The sequence below is a fragment of the Nyctibius grandis genome, chromosome 16 (genome assembly GCF_013368605.1).
Source record: "Nyctibius grandis isolate bNycGra1 chromosome 16, bNycGra1.pri, whole genome shotgun sequence".
NCBI classification, from domain to species: Eukaryota; Metazoa; Chordata; class Aves; order Nyctibiiformes; family Nyctibiidae; genus Nyctibius; species Nyctibius grandis.
The window spans coordinates 5232702-5258881 of record NC_090673.1 but is presented as its reverse complement, the minus strand read 5'-3'; the positions used below and the strand labels follow the sequence as shown (position 1 = coordinate 5258881).

General features: G+C 45.3%; 1 protein-coding gene across 2 annotated transcripts in view; it reads left to right on the top strand.

Annotated features, from left to right (window-relative positions):
- The window catches only part of ABL1 (ABL proto-oncogene 1, non-receptor tyrosine kinase), a 79463-nt gene extending 54446 nt beyond the window's left edge, over nt 1-25017 (top strand). For both annotated transcript variants that reach the window (XM_068413847.1, XM_068413848.1), the window contains exons 2-11: nt 1645-1818; nt 2560-2855; nt 8251-8523; nt 12411-12495; nt 12859-13036; nt 15195-15379; nt 17488-17640; nt 18284-18373; nt 18700-18864; nt 21280-25017. In XM_068413847.1, coding sequence (XP_068269948.1) covers nt 1645-1818; nt 2560-2855; nt 8251-8523; nt 12411-12495; nt 12859-13036; nt 15195-15379; nt 17488-17640; nt 18284-18373; nt 18700-18864; nt 21280-22979 — 3299 coding nt within the window. In that variant the 3' untranslated portion in view covers nt 22980-25017. The remainder of the gene's footprint in view (nt 1-1644; nt 1819-2559; nt 2856-8250; nt 8524-12410; nt 12496-12858; nt 13037-15194; nt 15380-17487; nt 17641-18283; nt 18374-18699; nt 18865-21279) is intronic.
- Nucleotides 25018-26180: the final 1163 nt, after the last annotated feature.

The window sequence follows — 26180 nt, the reverse complement described above, 5'->3', positions numbered from 1 at the left end:
TCTGATTCACTATAAAAATATATCTCCCTGCAGATATGGTTTGGCTAGGAGAACAGGCCCAACAGTGTGTGTACTTGCTGTCTTGCTCTCTGCCCACATATATGATACTACCTTTTCCAAAGAACACAGTAGTACTCGTGTTCATAAATAATCAACCAGAGAGCCTTTACCAGTGGTGATCTGACCAGCACATCAAGGACGCCAGATTGTCTGTGGGTGAATAGTGGCACTTTCACCATCAAAGCTTAGAAAATAATGGGATTTGTTACTGTTCGTAGGGCTGGGGTTTAGGTTTTTTTTTTTAGCGTTTCCCCATTGGGAAATGTATTTTGGACCTGTGTTAAAAGCATATTTTGGTGCCCCTTGCTAGTGAGTATTACAGGTATAAAGAGAGAACTGTGCTCCCGGGTGACCTGATAACATAGAAAACACTTGGCCTGGGATTTCTCCCTCCCAAGCCCTGCTGCGTTCGCCTGTGCAGAAGAGGGATTCGGCAGTGAGGGGGGGAGCAGGCGGGGGTGATGCTGAGTAACGAAGAGCAATTTCGTGGCGCGCGGGGCTGGGTGCGATAGTGCCGTGTTTCCTGTCCCCACGGCCGCCCTGACGCCGTGGTTTGTGTGTGGTGCTGTGACCTCACTCAACGAACTCATCCAGATGGAAAATAACCCTTCAAAAAACCAAGATTTTCACAACTGATTGTCCTTGGTTTGTGCCAGCACAGCCACTCGCGGGGCTGCCAGCACAGCTGGGGGTGGCACGTTAGAGTGCAGGGGCAAAACTACCTGGAGCATCCCTGCCCCAAACTCTTGAATCCCGGTCTGGAGGGGAGGGTTCGCAGGAGCAACTGCAGTAAAATTCCCTGATGTACTTGGCCTTGCTTGATGCTTACTGAGTATTACAGGCCTAATGTGCTGCAGTGTACAAAAACCTTTGGCGGTTGGTTTTCACTCACCTGTGAAGCTCAGTTTTTAGGAATTGCTCTTTTCTGGAGGTGTCTCAGGGTTCCTAAAAATGTCGAAAGCTCATTGAGCGAGGTGTGCTCGCTGCTGTGCTGGGGTTTGAAGAGTGGCAGGTAGAAGAGAGGGCAACAAAAAAAGCACAGCCTTGGACTCAAATAAGGAGAGAAATGATTAAAAATACTGTGAAGAATGGAAGGATGTATCTCATTCTTAAGTACTATGTCTTATAAATCTTGCCCTGCCTGGCTTTCTGTGCTGCACGTTCTGGCGATTTCATTTATAGGATAATTAAGGGATTTACCTTTTAAAGGTCTTGGGTTTGTTTTCAAATCTAACCATTCCAGCAGTTAGGCATGAGCCAAAGGATTTACAAGCAGCAAACAGCCTACGTGAGCAGCATTTACTGCAGGGAGGGCGAGGGGCTTTCCTTCTCCTGCGTGCCGTGGGAGGCAGGAGCTGGGGGCTCGGGGCAGGCTGGGCGATGGCTCTGGAACGAGGGTGTCCTGCCTGTGTGGCAGGAGATCTGCATTAAAGACCTGTCCGTATCTGTCCTCTGACGCATGAGGAGCCCACACGTCAAGAAACAATGCAAATGAGAGAATCGGAGCGCGTGCGTTAACCAGACGGCTTTGATCAGCAAAAATGAACCTGCTTTTTCCTCTCTCTCTCTCTCTTCCTCCTCCAGAAGCCCTTCAGAGGCCGGTAGTGTCGGACTTTGAGCCCCAGGGTCTGAGTGAAGCAGCTCGCTGGAACTCCAAGGAAAACCTTCTGTCCTGTCCTAGTGAAAATGACCCCCATCTCTTTGTTGCACTGTATGATTTTGTGGCGAGTGGGGACAACACTCTCAGCATAACTAAAGGTAAGGTGGCTGGGCAGAACGTTACTGGGGTGTGTGAGAAGGCGTAGAAAGAAAAGTCACTGTGGAGTGACTGAGTTATATACTAAACCCTATGGAATTTTTTTTACTGTGGGAATTCTTCTTAAACAAATACAAATATTTCACAGTGTCGTAACCTTTTAAAAGGTTAAAACTGTCTGAAGTTTTTGCATTGGGCAAGAAACTGTTTTCCAAAACTAAGGTCTCCATTAGGAGCAAGAATTTGAACTGAGAAATGATTTTAGAGGCTGGCCTCTGTCATTTTCAGAGTTCTCCAAAACACAATCCCTGTATGAAAAATGACTGTACAGATACAGTGTTTTCTTACTCAGTCCTTCTGTTCCTTATGTGTACTCCAAGTCACAACTGCTTACCTTGCTAATTGAAATTATTTTTTTATTGTTTATCCACTCCTGTTCTCTCCTAGCCCCATCAAGCCAACTCAGTTCAAATAAAATTTGCTGGATTCATTTTTTTAAGCTCAAGCTGTATCAGAGCTGGTGGAGAACTGCATGAGAGCCTAACAAAGTCCTGAAGCATGCATGTGACTTTATTTGGCTTTGAGGGGTCCACTCAAGCTTAAAGAAACCCACATGCTCCCTGCTCAGTCAGATACCTATCCTTCTAGGAGATTATTTAATGATCTGTTAGCCAGAACGAACCTATCTTTGTCCTCAGCTCCCAGGTTTGTCATGTCTAAATACATTTTCTTCTTGCACTAAGGTGAAAAGCTCCGTGTCCTGGGCTACAATCATAATGGGGAATGGTGCGAGGCCCAGACGAAGAACGGACAAGGCTGGGTGCCCAGCAACTACATCACCCCAGTGAATAGTTTGGAGAAGCATTCCTGGTATCACGGACCAGTGTCACGTAACGCTGCTGAGTACCTTCTGAGTAGTGGCATCAACGGCAGCTTTCTTGTGCGAGAGAGCGAGAGCAGTCCAGGACAGCGATCTATTTCACTGCGATACGAGGGAAGGGTGTACCACTACAGAATAAACACTGCATCCGATGGAAAGGTAGGCTGCAGGCTGGTCAAACCATGAAAGAAAACCTTGCTGGTATACTATGTCCACTGACTGCACAAGGTCAAGTAGTAGCAATTGAACTGAGCAATTCTGAACCCTGATCACAACGTTCATCACCTGTAGTTACAATAAACCGTGAGATTCTGACACGGCTGTGAGAAAACAGTTTTACTCCTTTAGCAAACTTCTGGTGAAGTATAATACAGCGCAGTAGTGGAACACTTTAAGGTAGGAGATACTAGAGTTACATTAGAGCTGAATGCAATAGATATCGTTAATAAGAGATTCTGAGGATGAATTCTTGTCCCATACGTTCAAAAGATAATCTCTTTGACTGCCAGATCAGAAAAGTCAGCGCCTGTTACTAATAATCCTGTAAATATTAGGGACAGAATGCTTTTTGAGCTATTCTGCAGTATTTTTAACTACTGTTTTGGTTTCTCTACAGTATTTCAGTGTGATCGTTGGAGACGGGGTAGGCACTTTCACTTTTATATGGGCCCTGTCTCTAGTTTCTTCCTTTTTTTTCCCCCTAGATCATTGTGTGCTGTAGCAGTGTTGCAATGCCGTGCTTTGTGGATGCTGCAGAGAAATGTTAGCATAAAAGTGTAGTTTTCCCCAGATTTTTGTTTGAATTTCATGGAAACATTTCTACTGGCATTGGATTTTGGAAAATCTTGGTTTTTAATAAAGCTATTTTAAGCAATGTCTCTTTAGATCCTGGGCAGAAGTTAAAGTGTGGGTCTGGAGCATGGCTGCTGAGGCTCCTCTTGCCAGCATCTAGTAGATGACAGATTCTGTGCCATTAAAGTACTTCAAAAGAAAAAAAAAATCAAGTATAGTAGTGGCCCACTGTGGCGAATTTTCCTTTGTCCTGCAAGAGCTTTAGTCTTCTTACAGCAATGTTGACAGCAAAATCTTTAATATGAAAACACAGGGAATCATAGTGTTTCCTATTTATCAGACTTATCACTCTAAAACCTTTAGTAAGATAAACAGATTTTATTCAGTAATGAAATACTTTGTCTGCTTTAGCAAACAGATTGTAATTGAGATGATTCTGACCATGTTATTTAAGGCAATGTATTTCCGAGTTATGGCACTTTGATTCTTCCTTTTTCCTCCCGTGTACACACACTCTGTGGTCAAAATCGGCACTGGGAAATGCTGCCGTGCAGCGTACTTGGAGGACTGCATGGCAATCTGGAGTACTGTTCCTCCTCCTGCCTCTTTAGTTGATACTCCTTGGATTCACGTTGATGCTGGCAGATGAGCAATGTTCACACGTGAACATTTTGAACCCAGGCCTCCTTCAGTTGGGGTAAATAAGCGTGTGTCCGTGATGCAATAGCCCATGTTCTCCATTTTAGCTGTAAAAGAGTTTGGCATATGAAGGCTTACATCCCAGCAGAGCTGGTTTTTTATCCCAAAAAACAGTTCTGTAGAGCTACAGTAATCTGTTCAGGTCTATGTTGGCAATGTTAACTGTTCGTTTTCCACAGAGTTGCTTGACTTGGTGTTTTTGAGAAAAGGTTCAGGTCAGCACAATTCACTAAAGCAGATCTGCAGCTGATGGTGGTTGGAAATACAAAATGAAGAAGCGGCAGTGACCAAGAGCGGTGGCTCCCGGGCTTTGGTTGTTCGTGCAGGGGCGAGCAAAGAGGTAGCCACAGCCCTCCCTGCTGCCAGTGTCCTGGCAGAGGGAGCGGTTTGCCACCTCCACGCATCAGGCGCTGCGGTTTGCAGCCTGGTGTGTTAAACCACATCGGTTTCAATTTGTGTTGGTGAGCCGGGCAGTGGATTGCCACAGCTTAGCGGGAGACGTGCTGCCTGCTCTGCTGCTTCTGCTGCTGGGCTGGGGAATGCTGTACTCGTCCAACGCCCTGTTCCCAGCTGTAAAAGCTGAGGAGCTAGGAGGAGAAACAGCCAATATCCCTGATTTTCCCTGTGCAACATGGAGACTGCTGGAGCGGGTCCTCTGCCCTGAGCTGCTTGTGTCGCACTCTATTACCCACTTTGCGGCAGAGCGTGGCTCTGCCAAAGGAAAGCTCTTACTTGAACCCCCTGAGCACCTGGGGCCTTCCCAGCCTGCAGTATCATTAGTCAGCCTGGCCGGGGCGTTTAGTGTCTGCAAGTGCTGCAGTAAGGATGGATGGCTTTGATGGGATCATGTCCTGTGACTGAGAGAGCACACTAGGAGGAGAAAGAGGTATTAGAGAAACGTGTGGAGCAACTGCATCGCACAGCCCTACCCAGGCTTTTCCTGGGGAAAACTGGAGAGTCTAGGAAGAAGATCAGAGATGTGTATGTCTTAATTTTAACACCGTTCATACTGAATGCATTAGGGTTCAACAACTTAAAAAAAAAAAAAAAGAAAATCCTCAGGGAATTTTTTCTTTATTTTCCAGTTTAATGCATCATATTCTTCTGGACCACCTTTGAATGTTGGTGTTTTGTTCTGTTTTTTTAAGGAAGGCACTAGAAGTGACCTTTCTTGATTTGGCTGGCACGGTGCAGCTAGTCATCTGGTAAACCACTTCCATGGTACAGAGGACTTGGTTTTCCTGACTTGATAGTACTTGAGGCAAAGCCTCCTGTTGAGTAACCCAACTGAATAAACAGCGTTGTCCAGCCAGTTCTTTAAATCCTGCTATAGTCAGCATTAAGGATGCAGGACGTGTGTTCTTCTTGAGTCTCTTGGAGCCTGCAGTGGCTGAACTGGATGCAGACTTGCTCCTTTACCATGGATCTTCATGGATTTTTTTGTGTGGATGTTCAGTTTTGTCTGCTCACTGGGGAGGGGGAATCCCATCAGGTTAAGGGTGCGTTGGAAGGTTAGCATGGGCCAGTTTAACCACCCTTATAAAATATACTAGCCATGAAAAAGTGGTCTGGTGGCAGAAGCTGCAGATGCACAGCTAACTTGTACAAGCAGAGCCCCTTGGAACAGGACCGGTGGTACAGTTTGACTGACAATATACAAAAATTGCCCAAATAATGTGTCAACAACATAGCCAGGGAGCAAACTGTGTGAGTCCTTACGTAACCTCACGCGCTGCAGAAACGCCGAGTCTGTTACCTCTGTATGAGTACAGTTCACAGCACCAGGCCATTTTCTTGGGGGAAATTATCCAGCAAGCAGCTTGAGTTAAGGCTTGGTGATGGGGGCCAGTGGAGAAGGGAGGCTGCAGTGAATAGTCAGGCACGTATGCGGCTCGCTGGGCTGTATCAGCAGCGTGCCGTTCATAGCTGCTCCTTGCTTCATCATCTTGGGATACATGCTTCACATTCCAGATGAAGATTTAAACACAGCATAACTGATTTCCAGTAGTGCTGATGGGAAGCACGGCCTTCAGGAGTCAGTGTTGAGATGTAATCACTGAGAGGTCAGAAAAACCCTGCCTACAGAATGAGCACATTTAGGGGGTGGATGTGGGTTTTAAAGTAAATGGAAAACTTGATGTGTGTTAAGGGATGGAGTGTTGTCTTGGCCTGGACAGTGTGACCCTCTTCTATTCTCTATCCTGATGTGGGTTTGCTGTGAAACCTTTGATCATTTATTTAACTTCTTTCTCCGTCTGTAACAAGATCATACACAATCTGTCACACAAAATACAGAGATCTCTAATTTCCCTGAGATTTTGAGATGATGAGATATAAGCCATCATAAAAGCATGGGCAGCTTCCTTCTCCGTACTTCTCTAATACTTCCAAGTGATCCTGGAGTTCAGCGTAATTTTCTACATCCATGCTTCTATATTTTAGTCCTCAGTGTACATGTGAACTGCTAGTACCACTGCTAGTACTACAAGTCGCTCCCAAGCAGGTATGGCTGGTTTTAAACTGTGGTTGTACTGGCTAATGCCTGGTGGTCCAAGCCATGCAGCTGTAAGAGCCTCTCTTATGGGGTCACTCATCTGTTCTCAGAAGATCTGTTTTTAAGGTGGTTTCACCTCTTCGACCATGGAAGGTGGTTTGAGTTTTGTTTTTCTTTTAATCATAGTGTTGAAAGGAGTTTTGGTCCAGTTACTTTACCACACTAACCCTCATTTTGGGTTTGATACAGTAAACAGATGCCTGCAAAGGAGGAGTGTCCATACACTCTGGTCCAAAGGCTCTACTCAAGTTTGAGGGTTTGTTCCCCACCCTGCAGGCTTTTTTTTGTCCTCTTGCAAATGCATCTGCTTTTTCTGTTGGACATGCTTGTTGCTGGAGCTTCACAGATGCATTTTCTTTTTCCATCCAAAAATTCTTTCTAGGTAGAAGAAGCAGTTTTTGACCTGAAGTCTGGTATTTCGCAGACAGAAGGCCACTGCACATGCACGGATAAACTGAGTGCCCATCCAGCGAGTCAGAAGCTGATTGTAGAGTTTGATCGTAGCTATCAACATGTAATGTGCACAGTAGGACCAGTGCATCACACTCATTACACAGTGCATGGACTGGACAAAAATCTGGGAGGCTAACACAGTGCTGCTCTTCCTCTGAGGCTGTCCCTTGCCAGACCTTGGTCCTTTGTGAGAAATGGAGCTCTGCCATCTTCTGTGTGCTGCGTCTAGCATACGCTGTTGCACTTTGATACAAAGATTTCTCCCTCTCCTCCAGGTGTTATCAGCATAATTTCTTTAAAAATTAAAGTTCTAGCATTTGTCACCTTGCCGAGCAGAAGACTGGGCTTGAGGGTGAAAACTGGAAATGCAAAGCTCTGGTGGTAGGAAGTCACTTGTCCGGTATCTTTAGTAGGCTTTTAGGCTTAAAATGGATCTTCTGTATAAACATTAAAAGGTAAGAAATATAGGTTGCCATGCCACACAGCAGGTTCTCGTTCAGTGGTAATGACTTCTGTGTTATTGATCGATGCCCATCACAAGAAGGGAGCGGACCAGCTGTCCAACTTCATTCAAAATACTGCGCAGACACTTATACCAAAAGCGGGGAAGCCACCAGTTTGCTAGTGACACTTCAAGGAGAATTTAGGCAGGTGAAAGTGTCATAACCCAAATAGTAATAATGGCATCAAGACACCGAGGTTGACAACTCCCTGCTCTGCAGGAAATGTCCCACAGTCTTTACTGACCAGCCTTTTGAAAAAAGACATTTCAAGCAACGGCATACCAATGGAATGATATTTGCAGTTGTTCCTTCCATAGTTTCAGTGAAGTGCATGTATTTTCTCCTGAATCCATGCATTTCCCATGTAAGTGTTGATTGTTCTCAGGTCTCAACTTCTGAGAACTAGTTGCAGAGCTGGTGGAGCTCATAGTACTGCAGATTGATTAGAAGTGATGTAACACTTTGCGTTCACAATTTTGTAATGTAGTTTCTATGTATGAATGCTCCCATGTGTGATATGTGAATGAGCTTTCTCTTTCTCTTTGGTCCCTAGCTGTATGTCTCTTCAGAGAGCCGCTTCAACACCTTAGCAGAGTTGGTCCATCACCATTCAACTGTCGCAGATGGGCTCATCACCACTTTGCACTACCCGGCGCCCAAACGCAATAAGCCCACCATTTATGGCGTGTCTCCAAACTACGACAAATGGGAGATAGAGCGAACTGACATCACGATGAAACACAAGCTTGGTGGCGGGCAGTATGGAGAGGTGTATGAAGGAGTCTGGAAGAAGTACAACCTTACAGTGGCTGTGAAGACTCTAAAGGTAGGACTCAAATCTCTGAGCGTTCCCATTCATCTCCATTCAGCAGGAAGCAGTTCGGGCTGGCTGCCTGCCCTCAGCCCTGGTTAGGCAGTTGGGGTCGGTGACGGCCCTTCCTTTGTGTGCTGTAGGCTTGGACTAGAGTGTTTTTGAAAGTGCTTGATCCTATTATGGTTTTATGTGATACCTGAAACGCTTGTATCTAAACAAAGGAGGACATTAACAGCACAATTTTTACTTTAGAACGGATGAAACCTTAGAAAAGTAAACAGTGCCATGATGTCTTGCGTTCAGGGTGTGGCAGAGGTGAACTGTTCATGGATGAACACACTAACACAAGCTGGTGTATTAGGAAAATTGTGTATTGTGAGTCAGTCAATGTAAAATTCAAAGGCTGGGCTTCAGGGAGGCTTTACACGCTTTTTTTTCTTCCTTATGTGGCATCTTTCCCAAAAGACAAGCTCGCTGTGTACCTGGAAGTCTTAAGCAATTATTTGCAGATGCTTCTTATCAAAATATATGCTTTTTCCTCCTCTTGTATCCAAACTAAAATATATTAAAATTCGTAAGTGGCTTTAATGAAGAACTGGATAATCAGTTTTGTTTCTGGCTCTGCTTGCTGATTTCTGTGTCTTGGTTTCCTTGTCTCTTGAAATGCAAATAATGCTCTGTGAGTTCATAAGGTCATTGCTTAATTCATTTATGTTTATAAAAGTGTCTTGAGATCTTCTGGCACCATCCACACACATTGCATTTGATTGCTTAATAAGAGTTTATGCTAACTTGACACCATGTTCTCTCTCCTCGAATGGGGATGTGGTTTGGTCTTGCAGAAACAAACAGAACGGGATTTTTTGTTTGTTTCTTTCTTTTTGTTTTTTTGCAATGGAAATTTTGAAGTGGAGAGAACTGTGGAGATGCTTTAGTGTCAGGGGAAGAACATTTCCTTGGTTTGGGGAGAAGATTTCTTCCTTACTCTCTGAGCAGCAGCTACCTCAGTATGACTTTCTGGGTTGCCATGGTTGCAGAAAGTATTTTCATTTTGGCCTTTTTTATACTCTGGAGATCCCTGTTCCTGCTCCCAGCAGAGGAGAGTCCCGGTGCCTGCTTGTACAGGGAGCGAGTGACACCTAGTGTTACCCTGCCCGGGTCCAGCGTGCTGGGGACCGCAGGGGCATCGCAGTGCGGGTGGAGCTGGGATGCGACCAGGTTGAACAAAATGCCTGTTCATCGTGAGCAGGAGAGCCCCGTTTCCAGGAACATTGCTTTCTCTAACATCTCCTTTTCTGCTCCTGGCTGCAGTGTGCGGATACCCGACGTCTTCAGATTTCTCATTTTGCTCCAGACTGTAGTTGTTGCTTTCTTTCTTTTCTCTATAAAACCCACCAACAAAGGCAAATTGCATGTTACCCCATAAAATCTGTTTGTGCATATGGAGAAACCTTAATACAGACCATGGCTGTTTCAAATACATCAAATAAATATTTAATGAAACGTGGCTAAAAGTGGTTCATAAGATCATCCAATCCCCCTGCTGGCAATCCTGCTCTGGCAGGGGGATTGGACTAGATGATCTTTCGAGGTCCCTTCCAATCCCTAACATTCTGTGATTCTGTGATTCTGTGATAATGTAGTATGAAGCAGCATGTTCCACTGGGGAATGTAAGAATAACCAAGAAGAGAGCTGAGAAACACTTCAATGTGCAATTATGCACACTAAACCCATCCTTAAAAGCAAATTTATAATCTACCTTCCTTAAATCCATCAGTCTACTGCCTGACAGATGGGATTATAGCTTTCTTCAAAGTTTTGGGAAACATTTTAAAATCACATTTATATCCCAGTTCTGCTGGGGGAAACAAGCCCTCCGCAGCTTCTGCACAAACATTCAAATGACTCACTTCATTTTCCTCGGAGAGAATATTTTTCAAAACTTTATATGGCTCTTGTTCCTCCCCCATCTACTCCAGATATCTCTATAAGAAAGATAAAGGGGAGGGAAAAGTAAAAGAGAAAAAAAAAAAAATCGTTCCAGCTTCTTTTTAAGCAGCGATGCTTACAAACACCCATTTGTTGTTCAGTTTTCTCTCAAGTGTCTAAACATAGCTCATAGCTGGCACAAAACTCTAGATCAGGCAAGAAGGCAATCGAAGCAGCACACGCTGTTCCTCACTTGCATTTAGCTGTGAAGTGTTAGACAATGTCTTGGTGTTTAGATGTTTCCCATTGAAATGTATCATTGGAAGCTCAGTGTGTTGCACAGGACACATCAATATTTATAAGGGTCTGTTATCATAACACAACATGCTCTGAATTTGTGTTTTTACACCTGATGTTCATGGAAAGGGGCACGAGGTGGGCAGTGCCTGTGGTCACTGGGAGCGGAGCTTTGTGACCTGCATGGCAGATTGCCTCTTCTTTTTTTTCTTTTCCTTCTTTATTAAAATTTTTTCCCCAGCAGAGACACCTGTGTTTTAAGTTAGGCAACGTGCCACCCTGGTGTCCCTTAGTGCCATGGCATGGTCCTGTGCTCTGCTAGGAAAATGCTGTATAGCCAGAGCTGTTTTATTTCTTCCGTGGTTTTGTACAGTGGAGGATGGTTGAGCTTGGTCTTTGCCTAAGATCAGCTTTTTCAGAGAGATCATTGTTACAGTAGTTCTCTGTACGTGTCCTTCCAATTAATTTGGTCGCTGCGAGGTAAGAGATTTAAAGCAGTGGAACAGCTATGCAGAGGAGCGACCTTTCAGAGTTTGTATAGCATGCATGAGATAAATGCGTATTTAGGGTACTTCTGCAACCTGGATTATTAACCTGGTTTCCTTTGCCAAAGAAAACAGTTTAAGGTTCTGCTCACAAGGACCTTTGGGCTATTAGTTTTGACAGAGTGTGTTCAGCAAATCAGAGCTGCCAATCAAGCTAACTGGCAATGAACAGTAAATGATTGAATGAAACTGTTTGAAGAAGGTTCTCGTTGCTAACTGCCAAGCAGGGAGCTGGCTGGATCTTACAGTGGCAGCTCACTGTTATCGTTCTCACCAGCAGCAGTAAATCCTTTCCAATCCTTCCTTAAAACACTTCGTCCATGTAGCCTGTCAACATTAATCCACCAATGAAAAAAAATATAGATATAGAAAGAAACAGTGCTTTAGGAATAGGGCTGTATTTTTTTGCACCGCTTTGAAATGACCTTCTGGCCATTTGGGGCATATTTACTTCAGAAAATATGTCTTTTGAGCAAGATTCTATCTTCCCTGGTTTTGTGTTGTGCCAAGCAACTTTATGGCGTTCACCAAATAGGTAGTGACACGTCTGCCCAGAATGGTTACGTCATGGGTCAGGCTCTAAATGCCAGAAATGAAATCTGTGAAACCTCAGGCTTTCAGTTGTGGAGGGGCTGCCACCGGTCATGCCTCCCTGTCTGAAAGGGGCGATTTCTCGCTCCTACCCAGTGCAACTGGGGGCCCGCAGTTCAGCAGCTTCTCAAGCATTTGATTGTGGCGTACCCTTCCTTTTATGTTTGTTCGTGTTTCTTTTCTTTTCTGTACTTTTTATTTCATGTTATCTTTTTTTTTTTTATTAGGAACAAGCACATTTTTCCTTTTCAACTCCTGAGATCCTGTGAGAGGCCCTTCACAAAAGGGATATGGATTTTCTTGCCCCAGAAAGCTCTGTTAGAATAAGAATGATAAAAATAAATATTTTTTTAAATTCTACAAAAAACCCCAGTGTTCCTAACTCTTTGGCATTGTGATGTGGCTACAGGGAAAAATTACATTGAAAGAACTGTGGCTTATGTTGTCAGTTTGCAGTTCTTTTTGTGTCCTCATACAAAAATCTGTTCCTCCTTTGTGCACGCTGTCCTTTCCAAAGCTTTACCATTGTTCTGCAGGAGGATACTATGGAAGTGGAAGAGTTCTTGAAAGAAGCCGCAGTAATGAAGGAGATCAAGCATCCCAACTTGGTGCAATTATTAGGTAAGTGATAAATACCAAGCAGAGGGATTTGAACTAAACCCTTGTGCAGTGATATGGATGTTAAGGAGCAGATAAGCTGCTTACCATACCAAGGCTTTAAATACAGACACTTATTGTCTGGCAAAATTCACAATTTGTACCACTAATACGTGATTTTTAATGATCTCGTCTCTCTAATGTTTAAGTTGCCAGAGCCTGAAGCAGGAAATTAAAACCCTCCATTAACCAATTCCAAGCAGAACTCATTCTTTCTGTGAGCCCTGTATTACTACCTTCTAGAGGTATAAATTGCCCTGGAGGACAAAACCTGAAGATTGACTGATATTCTCAAACATTCATTATAAACTTTACATTGGTCCCTAGGGGTGTGCACACGGGAACCTCCTTTCTACATCATCACGGAGTTCATGACGTATGGGAATCTGCTGGATTATCTGCGGGAGTGTAACCGGCAGGAGGTGAACGCTGTGGTGCTGCTGTACATGGCAACTCAGATCTCCTCAGCCATGGAGTACCTGGAGAAGAAAAACTTCATTCACAGGTAGGAAGGACACTGAGCACCCCTGAATCTCGAGCACAGAAACACCCCTTGATTTATTTTCCTGCCTTTCAGATTATCACGCCATTGACTTCAGATGCAGTTGGTGTCCTGTATTTAACACACTGGTGCATTGTGTTCTGATACAGTACATTAACCTCTCTGTAGGATGGTCTCCTAATTGTTTTTCTCTCAGTGTTTTTCTCTTACCTTTGAAGTAGATGCAGGTGAAAGGCATACAAGTACTTTTATGTTTGGGACAAGGGCCTTAAATGTAAACGCTTCCCAAAGTAACAGTCTCTTAATGGACCAGATAAGCTACTGCTCTTCCTTGATTCTAACAGCCATTAAAAACTGCTGCAGTTGATGGTGGTGGATGTGTGCAGATGCTCACAGCAAAGCCACCCTCTTAGTGCCTTCTTATCCCATGTTCTTTCTGGTTTGTTTCACTTTTTTTTCCATCCTCTGTGAGGATTGTTTCCCACTATTGTCCAGATTGCCTATTCACTTTAATAAGCATCTCTGCAGTCTTAAAAGTCTCGGAGACTCTGACCTTTCCGTGTGCTGCAATTATGGCTAGAGCTTTGCATTCTTCATCTGTAGAAATGGCCTCCTGGCAATATAATGACACATCCTGTGCGAAGGTTTGAGAGTTGCTGAGCTTTATACAAGATGTTCTCTGTGCCATAGCGTGACCTTTCCTGCCCAATTAACTGGAATATGAAATTAGCACGTGTTTTTTCATAGAGACAAATATGAAGATCGTGTGTAAAGTGCTAGGTGCTCCTCTAAGTCATGCGTTGCCTTTGCTGCCTGAAAGGCCTGTTTAAATGCTTCTGTCAGTCAATAAAGTGTACGGTGATGCTGCAAATTAAAATTTCCAGTCTTTGATTTGCTCTGTTGAAAGTATTTCACCCCTTCAGCCTGTAGGAAGGACTGCTTTGTGTGAATCCTATTTGTCTGCTCTCCCATTCATTTCATTTCCTCTTATTTCTGATGACCCATTTATCTAAAATAAATAGTAGCATTTTTCCTTATCAGCCACCCCCATACCCACCTACCCGATTATTTTAAGAGTGTTGTCACAATTCACATCCATAGATTCAGATGCTGGGCTGAGACCTCATTTAGTGAATCAGGAAGGAGGAGGAATTTGATTATGAAGAGGAGCTTTTATTTAGACACACTTTGTAGTAATCAGCATTGATAAGAAGGTATATTCAAAAACACTGTGAAAATTTAATGGGCATATAGTGAGATGTGCTTTTTTAATTTCTGATTGAGGAGAACAAGCAAAAGAAACAGCAGTGTCTGCCTTGTATCTAAAGATCTCACTCGAGCTTTCTGGTAGAATCAATTTTTAGTTCAATGTGACATAATCTGGAAAAGTGTTTTTCAAAAAACCTAATATTGGGAGAAATGCACTTCTGTGCTTTACATTTTGATGCTCATGAAGCTTTTCCAAGGGTGCTAACAGCATACACAAGCCAGGGAAGTGACAAATGCAACGTGCACATCTCTCACCTGCCAGGTTGGAGGCAGGTGAAAAAAATGTGGAGAAAAAGCTTAATTTGCTTATTAGCCAGTCCTTTAAAAATGTGAGTCTCAATAGCAGAGGCTACCACAGGTTTGAAAAGGCCAAAACATGGTATGAAAAAGTTGTGTTGTAAAATGTGGGGGGAAAGAAGAGCATAGCTGGGAGTTAAACCTGGTGCTTGGGCGAGGGCTGGAAAATGAGTTCTGGAGAGCGCCTGCTGTTGGCTGGGGTGACCGAAGTGCTGGAGAGGTGGGCAAGAAGTGAGACATTGCGACTTCTTTTATTCAGCGCTCATCCTCAGCTATTGATAACTTGAGCACTGACATTTCTTTAGATTATTTTTATCCTGAGGGTGGCAGCTTTTATTGAAAGTGAGGGGGCTTCTTGAAGCTTTCACTTCAAATTTAAAAAAAAAAAAGTTTGGATGACAGTCTCAGAAAGCTGGAACGGAAGATAACTTTCCCTCTTACATATATGCGCATAACTACATAATATCTGTGTAATACTCTGATCAAAATAATCACGTGCAGGCCCGGGTTTCTTTGGGAACAGCAGGTTTCCTTGCTATTGCTAGAAGAGAGACGGTAAAGACTTCTCATTGCCTATTTTTGTTCTTGTTTTTAGGGACCTTGCTGCCAGAAACTGCCTTGTAGGGGAGAACCACTTGGTGAAGGTGGCAGACTTTGGCCTGAGCAGGCTCATGACAGGCGACACGTACACTGCCCACGCCGGAGCAAAATTCCCCATCAAGTGGACTGCACCAGAAAGCCTGGCCTACAACAAGTTCTCCATTAAATCTGACGTCTGGGGTAAGAATTTGCATGTACAAATTAATGCAGATTATAGTCGTCTTTTCCAGGGCCGTGAAATGAGGACATTGTGAAGCATTTCAGGAGCAAGCACATTCCCTGGTTTGAGCCATATTGTTCTAGGAGCTTGTTAGAGTTCAGAAACTGATCTCTGCTAAGTCAGTCTTTGAGTGGAGCACTGAGGATGCTGACCTGACTTTTATATGCTTGAATCGTTGGCAAGTATGAAAATAAAGAATACTGTAGTGTTTATGGAAATGTATGAAATGGGGCTGGAGGGCACCAATGCTACTGACTTGATAGAGTTCTGGCACAGAACTATGAAGTGATATATTGTTATATAGCCAGGAACTTTCTAACTACTTCAGGGAGGAAAGTGAGAATCTGGTTCATTTTATGTTAAAAAAAAAATTCTGTGTGTATCTGTCTAGTGATAGCTCCAAGCTCGTCTTTCTGCATTTTAAAAGAATAATCTTTGGAATGAGATGAGGAGAAACAGAGGGAAAATTTGATGACAAATGGTTATTGAAGAGCCCTGAGGTGCTGGTGATAAGAGTAGGCTTAGCTAAATAGAGCTACATTCTATCAAATCTGACCGCAGAAAATCTCATTGTACTTTTTATCAGCTTTTCTTTGGGTTTTATATCTCTGCCATAGCTGTTGGTCCAATTCTCAAAAGTGCCCAGTGACATGAGATAGAAGTCTGTGGGACGTGGTCCCAAAGGCACTTGGAAAATGTTATCCTGAGCATCTTCTATATATAAACCAACAGATAGTAGTGAAGCAGCGATGAAGGTTTCTGGAGTTTTGGGGGAACTGTTCAGAGAAAGGCTTTATTTTGAAGAAACTTTTAGGTAGATGGCTGATGCAAAATGTTTATATAGATGGGGGCGAAAAACCCAAAACAGCTTCCCAAGGAGTTGACCAAGGTGTTCCTTCTGCTTTGGACTTGCACGTGGTGGTGTTGGCTGGTGCCCAGGTATCTGCCAAGGTCTCAAGAATGCTGCTGTATCACTGTGGTGGCTGCAGGATCCCTGTTGCATTTAAATAGTAGAGTATTCAGGGAGTAAAGATCCAAAAGGAGTACTGGGTATCTTTAATTAGGGTTTGTGTAACCTTGTGTAGTGAGAGTTGGAGCAGTGGACTTTGGGACCTGATTAGAGCAAGCCGGCCGTCCCCGGAGGCCATGGCTGCTGCTGGGCACGGCAGAGTTTAGACGCTTTCACCTCACTGCCTCAAGACAGCAATCAAAGAAAATTGTGCACAGAAATGTCTAATGTAAATTGCCTTTGGTGGCGTTACCATGTAATGTGATGTGATTTCCTTACTTATGCAGAATTGTAATCGCTTTCTCTTCAGGTTAAGAACAGAATAGGGTGACTGAACTAATTACATGCAGGTTGTTGAACTGGTGTTGAGTCTATTCTGCATGCCTGACTCCTGGGTTAGCTGCCTGACCCTGGTGCTGACCTGCATCCCCACCGACTTCTGGGTCTTGAATGCCCTGCCTGTTTCAAGACACTTTTTGTGCTCTCCCTTTTCCTGTTCAGCTTTCCCCGGGACCAAAATGTCTCACCCTCACTCTGTCTTGTTGGTAACAACTGTTGAAATTTTCCTCTCACTGCTGCCTCCCAGGTTTCCTCTCTAGACCATGCTACAGCTAAACAAGGGCACCCCAAAACCACTGAGCTATTAAAATGTGCGAGTCCTCTAGGGAGAGGCTGCAGACGAGAGGAGCTGTCAAATTGAGGGAGAGACTGCAGTGCAGCAGTGAAACGGTTTCAGCTAATCCACTGTGAAGTCTCTTAATTGTGCCTTTAATAGGACTTGAAGGATCTCAAGGCATTCGGGTTTGAGACAACTGATACATTGAAAATTAGTCTAATTCTACCCTGTCATATCACAGGAGACTTGACTGTGCTGACGAAGAGGCTTGTTACGCTTCTTTAACATTTAAGCTGCTGCTGAGCATGGGATCTGAGCCACCCAAAGCTGGTTTAAGTGTGCAGCTAGTGACTACTCCCACTAAACCTCCTCTCAAATTTAAGATGAAAACAAAGCTTATTGATTTTTTTTTCTCTTTTTCTTTTTTTCTTTCTCCACTGCAGCCTTTGGTGTTCTGCTGTGGGAAATTGCAACCTATGGTATGTCCCCTTACCCTGGGATTGACCTGTCTCAAGTCTATGAGCTGTTGGAGAAAGACTACCGTATGGAGCGCCCCGAAGGCTGTCCTGAGAAAGTTTATGAGCTCATGAGAGCATGTAAGTGTTCCTCAGCCCTGCAAATGCTGCTTTTTAGCTCTGCAGAGGTGCAGTAACAGTGCCAGGATCTGGCCACATCCAGCAAGGCACGGGAAGCCCCTGCCAGTTCCAGGGAAGGTGCAATGCTGTGTAGAAGCGTTCGGTTAGAACTGCTTTCCCCCAGAGGATGAATGCGCTGTGAAACCAGCCGTTCCTCTCTACTGGGAGCACACCGGCCTGGGGAAGAGATTTGTTGTTCATCTCAATGTTTTCTTTGTCTCCTTTTTCCTGACAACTTAAAGAAAAGCTTGTGCTCTAAGGATGAAGCGGGAGCTTCATTAGGCTTCTTACGGGACTGACTGTTACTCTTCCACTGTGGCCTTTTGGTACGTGACTTAGTGTGATACATTTTTTTCCAGCGGTGCTCAGCACCTACTGTTACATACTGACATGGAAACCTGATTTAAAGGGTGCTGGGTGTCTGCAACCATCCCTGAGCCAAAGTGGTTGCAGACACCCAGCACCCTACAATCAGATTTCTGTATCAGTATTTTATCTTGCTTATTTTATAAAAAGGGAACTGGTGTAGCTAGCTCCTCCTGGTGCAGTGTACTCCATGTCTAGTGCTGGTGGGAAGTTTTGAGTGATGTTGCTCTTTTTTCAGGCTGGCAGTGGAGCCCTTCTGATAGACCCTCCTTTGCTGAGATCCATCAGGCCTTTGAAACGATGTTTCAGGAGTCCAGCATATCGGATGGTAGGTCTGAGTCCCTTTTGGACCAGCGATTCCCGGGATGAGAAAAGGGCCAACTGTATCCTTAACTCTGCATGTTGTTTATAGGCTGCTTTGCAGTGAAACTCAGCCCTAGGTTATACTGCCTGGTGTAAATGGTGTAGAAAGCAGAGGGGCGTTTACGTGTGGGCTTTTTTCTGGGCGTGCGTCTGATTTTAAAGGGCCAAACAACCTCAAGGAACCTCTGCTTCATGTTGTTTGCTTTTCTTTTGTGCTATTAACTCTGAACAGTGCAATAGTTCTTTATCTTCTGTTGACCGTAGTGATTGTTTTTCTTCTGTGTGTTGCAGAGGTGGAGAAGGAATTGGGAAAGAAGGGCATGAGGAGTGTAGTGAGCAATTTCCTCCAGGCTCCAGAGTTACCAACCAAAACACGAACATCGAGGAGAGCTGCTGAAAGCAAAGATACCAATGAGGGCTTGGAGACTGCACATGCTCGAGGCCAGGGGGAATGTGGTAGGTTTTAATTGAAGTCATTATTCCTTCAGGAAATACAGAGGAAAACAAAATGCATGTCCAACTCCAGGTCTTCGCCTAGGCAAAGCTGTGTCTAATAACACATGCCATCTTTCTGTACCAGTATTGTGTTTGTGGGTGGCAGGCTGCTGAGTTTGCTTTCCTGGGTTCAGAACTCCTGTTATTATTTTTTGCAAAGGTAGATTGTTAGTCTTGGGACCAGATACACACAGCAGCTGGGAGTGTGAATCCTGACCTGGCTGAGGGATTGGCACTGTACCTGCCATTGCTTAGAGAAGCCTGAGGAGTTCTTTTAACTTAATGGCTGTTGCCTGCAGCTCCCTATAGACCAGAGCCTGAGCACAGAGCTCTCTGATCGTATCCTCTTCCCACTCCCTGGTAGGAGCTATCAGTGGGATCTCCCACTGCATCTGAGTGCTGGGTAATCTGCTGTGTTGAAGCCACTTTACACTACCACGCTGCATAATTTAAAGCAGGACGATTGCTCGGGTTTAGCAAGCCCATAAGGGAGGTTTCTTCACTGTTCCATCCTACCAGGTTTGTGCTTGCAGCACTGAGCAGTATTACTCTTGGCAGGTACCAAATATAATTTCAGCAAGGGACAATGAGGTATTTACAGAATCTTCTATGAAATTAAACTCTCTTTCAATCGGTTTCTTGAACAACTTTATTCCATTCTGAGGTAATAAAAGCAGTGATAAAATACTGAGTATATACGGTAGATTTGTGTCTAGTTCACTTGAAAAATAAGGTAAAACAACATACAGTGGTTTTCTCCAACTCCTGTTGAGGGTGCCTTCTCTGTTCATGTGACAGACCTTTTCTGTGTAATGTGAAGTTCACCTAGTAGTACATATTTCAGTAGCAGATGTAGGTACATCTAGTCAGAGAGGTGGAAGAAAAGAAGGGATGTAAAATGTTGGAAAAAGAAAGTATCAATGAGTTAGAAAGGAATGTTGTTACCATATATAGGAAATAAAATTGCCTAGTGTTACAAGCTTTGAAGTAAAATAACTTCATTTAAATACTTAAGGGCTTTGAGAGATTCAAATGCAGCAGGAATAATGTGATTTTAATATTATGCTGGGAATCATTTTGTTCTTTATTGTGAAAGAAAATATTTCGCATTAAAGTTTTATTGCAGTTTCCCCTTCAATTTTCAGTGTTTCCATAGCAAGCCCAGTGGCTAGAAGCCGATCCTCCGTGCAAGCTGCTAGTTTTCTCTGGACCTCTGCAGCTCCACTGTGTCTAGGCACAGTAAGACCACGGCCTCCCAGAGTGCTGTGAGAGCTCTTCTGGTTGTCCAGGTCCCTATAAGCTGGTGTATGGGAATGGTTTACCTGCACATGGTGCTGTGGAAGCATGCTGCCTTCCCAAAGTACACAACTGGTTTTCTTCAAATTCTCCCTCCTCAACCAAAATCCCTTCATCAACCAAGATCCTGCCCATAGCATGATGATCACTGATACGTGACTAAGCATCACCCTTCTTTTCCGCTATGAGCCTGCTTCATCTCCCTTCTTACTGCGAGTCGAGCTGTAAATGTATGTGCTGCCCTGAAGGCGTTCCTCCTTTGATAGGATGGCTCTGAGTGCCTGGCCTGGGAATGAGACCCCCTGTCAGTCAGATACAGAGACCTTCAGGACTGTATACGTTTATTATAAACCACTATTCATTTTTAAATACCTCTTGTAAGTGGAGAGAGGGTCTCTCCACCATTTCCTTCTGGAGCAGTGCTGCTGAAGGACACTTACTACCACTTTCCTCCGTTATTGCACAAAGCTGGCCGTCTTCACGGCGGTACAGCCTGAAGCGTGCAGCTGTCGAAGGGCATCTTGATTTCTGCTTGTGCAGAAGTTGTTTCCATTCCCCACAAAGGATGACATGGGGAAGCAGGTCAGGAGTATCAGAATCTAAATGAACAAAGAGACTGGGGATGGAGGTGGGTTACAGAGATGTCTTATTAATTCAGAGGGTCGGCTATTCAAAAGACAGCAAGAGCACAGGGACTAAAGCAAAGGCCTCTTAATATTTATCTTCTTCACAGTGTGAAGTTTAGGCAAGTCTCCAGATGTGAGGGTGGAAATCTGAACATAAACACTTTGTGTTTGTATGTTGCTGTTTAAATCAGATTTAAATCAGAAGCCTACAGGGAAGGTGGTTTGGCAGCTGAGTCCTGTAGAGGCCACCTCAGAAATTAATGTATGCAGGATTAGGGACCACGTTCAGTCCAGGCTCGAGCGTGGCTGTACTTGCTTTACTTCTGGTCTGAAGTTGTCTCTCCTTCCAGAACCTGCACCTTTTGGAGGTGCTGCAGTGGTTTGATCCTGGCAGAAACCCCATTATTCTGGCTGTTGAAGTAATGCTCAGCAGACTCTCCTCTTTCCTTTGCAGACCCTCTGGATCATGAACCTGCTATTTCTCCCTTGCTCCCACGGAAGGAGAGGGTGGCCCTGGAGAGCAGTTTGAATGAAGATGAGAGGCTGCTTCCAAAAGACAAAAAGCACAACCTCTTCAGTGCCCTTATCAAGAAGAAGAAGAAGACTGCCCCTACCCCTCCGAAACGCAGCAGTTCCTTCAGAGAGATGGACGGCCACTCGGACCGCAGGGCGGGCGGGGAGGAGGAGTGCAGGGATGCTGGCAATGGAGCTTTCATTGCACCCCCCCCAGACGCAGCCGACCCCTCCAAGTTTCAGAGCCCAAGCAATGGGGCTGGTGTCACCAACGGGGTTGTCGCTGGGAACTCTGGATTTTTGTCTCCCCATTTACGGAAGAAATCCAGCACGATGAGCAGCAGTCGAGGGGTGGCTGGTGAAGAGGAGAGTAGTTCCAACTCCAGCAAGCGTTTCTTAAGGTCCTGCTCAGCCTCCTGTGTGCCCCACGGAGCAAAGGACACAGAGTGGAAATCTGTGACTCTGCCTCGGGATCTGCAGTCCACAGGGCGCCAGTTTGATTCCTCCACTTTTGGGGGGCACAAAAGTGAAAAGCCAGCACTGCCTCGGAAGCGGGCAAACGAGGCCAAGACTGATGTTGCTGTCAGGGGAACAGTGACCCCTCCTCCACGGCTGCTTAAGAAAAATGAAGAGACCACTGATGATGTGTTCAAAGATGCAGAGTCGAGCCCTGGCTCCAGCCCTCCCACTCTGACACCAAAACTTGGCCGTAGGCAACCTGCTGCCCCTCCTTCCTCCAGCATGCTCCACAAGGATGATGGAGTCAAATCCAGTGCCTTAGGTACCACTGTGACGATGGACCAAGGTTCTGCTGCCAAACCCAACCCCGCTGGGTTAGTGGGTGCCAGCAAGGCTTCCTCTGAGGAGCCACGACTGAGGAGGCTCAAGCAGACCTCAGAGTCGGCAGGGAAGGACAAAGGGAAGTTGTCAAAGCTGAAACCAGCCCCTCCGCTTCCGCTGTCTTCATCCTCCGTTGGCAAGCCTGGGAAGGTATCTCACAGTCCCAGCCACGAAGCAGCAGCAGATGTGGTGTCTGGGCCGAAATCCAAACAGTTGACTCAGGTTGGAGATGCTGCGAGCGGTGATGCTGTCAAGCCAAACCAGTCAGGGGAAGGTGTGAAAAAGCTGGGGATCCCCTCTGTACCAAAGCCACAGTCCTCTACAAAGCTGCTGATGAGCACAGCAACCCCAGCTGCCTCTTCCTCATCTGTACCCTCTGCCCCCGGCGGGGACCAGCCATCATCTACAGCCTTCATCCCTCTCATTTCCACCAGGGTCTCGCTGCGGAAGACCAGGCAGCCCCCAGAGAGGATTGCTAGCGGCACCATCACTAAAGGGGTGGTGTTGGAAAGCACTGAGGCTCTGCGGATCGCCATCAGCAAGAACTCTGAGCAAATGGCAAGCCACAGTGCTGTCTTGGAGGCGGGCAAGAACCTCTACACCTTCTGCGTGAGCTATGTGGACTCCATTCAGCAGATGAGGAACAAATTTGCCTTTCGGGAGGCCATCAATAAGCTGGAGAATAACCTAAGGGAGCTTCAGATCTGCCCAGCAACAGCTGGCAGTGGTCCTGCAGCCACCCAGGACTTTAGCAAACTTCTCAGTTCAGTGAAAGAAATCAGCGACATTGTTCAGAGGTAGCAGAAACTAGGTTAAAAAAAAAAAACCCACAAAAACAAAACTCACAATGGGCCAAAGCCAACTGTGGAGAGAGTAACATGGGTGGACTGACAAAGGAGCGGGGCGTTCAGGTTAGGGCTGTGCAAAAGACCCAGACTGTGAACGGATGCCCCAGCTCCAAAGGGCAGGGCTGTGTTCAAGAGGCATTTTCCACCCTCTTCACTCAGATTCCCTGTGTTTCATATACTCACGATCATCCTTATCTGTGGAGTTCTTGCCTTGTGGACTACAAGTCTAAATGCTGATGTCACACCATGCCTTTTTATTAATATTTTATTGTTCTGGACAGACAGTTAAGACTGAAGCCAGACTGATGGACACTGAGATGCCATCCTCCTCAGGAGGACTTTCTACTGCATTTTCATCCCCTCCCTCTGCCCCACTGTACACCAGGATGAGTGTTTGAATAGCAATATACCCACTGCGTTCCTTGGGAGAGCTGCAGCACACACCCCTGGCCTGAGCCTGTCATTTACCTGACATTAATGCAACAGATTTGGCGCTTGGGAGGGAAGGGGGGAAAATGATTAATGTAAGTTTTTTTTAAATGACAGAACGCTACAAGTGCTGTTTACCCAAATTCTTCCTCTGATTCCACCTGCTGCCCTTGGTTTCTGTGTTTTCAGCAATTTCTTGACGTTGTTGAGCCCAAATGAATTGCTCGGGTTCAGAATGTTGCAGACAGCACCCGCTGATGTAGTGGCACAGGAGCCTGTTTGCAGATCTCCCTTGGTAGCACAAAAGGACTGCAGAAGGTCTGGAGAAGGACGTTGCTGTCGCGCTCTCATGATATCTGACATTGACCGAGCTGGCGTTTGGGATGGAGGGTTGCAGAGCAGGTCGGGGAGCAGTAGGCTGGTGCTGAGCAAGGCATCACTCCCTGAAAGGGGGTTGCAGCTGGGGGAGATGCAGCTTAGGATGAGTTCAGAGGTGCCGCTGTGCCTCCAGCAGTTGGTTCAGCTGAGCTTGCGCATCGCAGATGGGCGAGAACTGTCTCTGTAGTTGAATTTCCAGCCTTTTTTGTTCTGCGGGTGGAGATGGGACGTGGCTTTGAGGGGCTGTGGTGCTTCCCTTCCTGTGCCAGTGCTAGCTCCCCGTGAAGAGCTCGAATGCCAGTACTTTGGGGTTAAAACCATCACTACCTTCATGCCGGGGTGGTTCCATCCAGCATCAAACAAGGATCTGTGAAGACTGCAGACGCTTCTCTTGGGTGCATCTCCCGAGGAAGCTGCCACAAAAACGCTGACAGCAGGACTCCTGGGCTTCCTTTCCAAGGTCCTGTGACCTTCCCAACTAATGCAACACGACTGGGAACTAACTGTGACTTGTGACAATAGTGAAAAAACAAGGTTTAGGGCTATTAACAGTGCAATTTAACTCCTTTTAACAGTTCCAAACAAGAGAAAAAAAAACATTTTCTGTGTCCAGTTCCCCTGTAACTCTTGTGACCCCTTTTTTGTGTATCTTAAACACTAATTGCCTTCAATTGTATTTTATTCTGTTCTCTTTGGAACTGTTTGTTTTGTATATGATTTCTAGTAGTTCACTCGTGTGTTCACGCCACTTCTCGCCCTCACGAACAGCCATGACTTAACACATGACAAATGTTCAAAAGGAAATACACCCTTCTGCCACCAGCTGCCTTTAAAAATGTAAGGAAAAAAAAAACCACCCAACCCTTGGACTGTCTCTTTCCTGGAGGTACTGTTTTTACTTTGATAACATATTGTGCCACTATATTATACATTTGTATCTCGTTATTACACACTTTTGTAGACTTGTCTTTTTTACAGTGTGTAAATAGCTCTGTCCTTCATCTCTGTGATACTTAAGGGGGTTGTTTCCCCTTTAATTTGGTCCAGTACAGATTGTGTCTGTATGTGACTTTCAGTTCTTCCTCCTCTCTTTCTCTTATTTTTCTTTTTTTTTTTTCTGATTTATTTTTTATTCCAGTCTCTCTTGCGTAGTATATTTAAAAATAAATGAATGTTGAGGAAAAGTCGTGTTTGTGTGTTAGCGAGGCTTTTCAAGCCCAGTTACCTCCCCTTAGACTCTGCGTCTGAACAGAGGGGTTCCCTGTTCGGGTGGCTCAGGGGACCCTTCGGCACAGCGGGCTGCCCAGAGCCAGGCAGCAGCACCTCTCTGCGTCCTGTTGATCTGGCTCTGAAAAGTCAGGAGAGAGAAAAGATGCACAGAATAAAGACTGTGTCATCACCTCCTTTGAAGCAAAGACTTTGCTGTGGTCTTCAATGAGATTTAGATCAGAGATTTGACTTGAAACTTCTCTTCCTGTTAATTGTTTGTATTCTGTAATTCACCTGGTGGTGTTTTTCCTCCCTCCTCTGCTACGAAGTGACCTGTGAGTTTCTCTCCTCAAGACGGTTCTGGCTGCTCCCTTGTCTCTAGTCGTGCGCTGGCTGAAGCACGCCGGACGCGATGCTCTGAGCACAGACCTGAAGCCAAGAGCTTCCCACCCATCTCCCTCCAGACGCTGGCACGCCGTAGGGCCGCAGTGCTCGCTTTGCAGGTTTTCTGTCTAAAAATTGGAAATACTGTTGTTCCCAAAAGCCTGTCTTTGTTTTCTGGTTTTGGACTACCTTCGGCCTTCCCAGCAAATCTTGAGGGAGGGATGTATCCAGGTACCGAGTAGCCTCTGAAATGAGGCACTGCCTTGATTAATGAAGATGCTAAAGAGCAGAAAAGGATGAGAAGGAAACAAGGGCAGACGCAAGCGAGCGGCGTGCCCAAGGTCCCGCAGTTGCTCAGTGATATTTTAGGGTTATAACCTCTCACGCAATTTCTAATCGCTTTGACAAGTCCCTGGTGAAACCTGTCAGTCCTGGCTCGGGGAACCACTCGCTCGTGGGCCGTGGCAACAAGGCTCAGCAGAAACTTTGCCTGCTGTGACAGCGATTGCATTGGGCCGCTTCTAAATGAGCGTGATGGCAAGGAGAGGGGAGGGTGCTGTTGGCAAGTATAAATGTAACGAGCCTGCGCTCGGCAAGGCTCAGGCTGCTTTCAGCAAAGTGGTGGTGTCCGGTGAACGTGCATGCAAAGCTGCCAGGGGTTCCTGGTGGTTTTGTGATGATGACCCTGGCAAAGATTAATGTCCAGGCTGCTCTTTGTGTACATCGCGAGCATAAAGATTGCATACGGTGAATA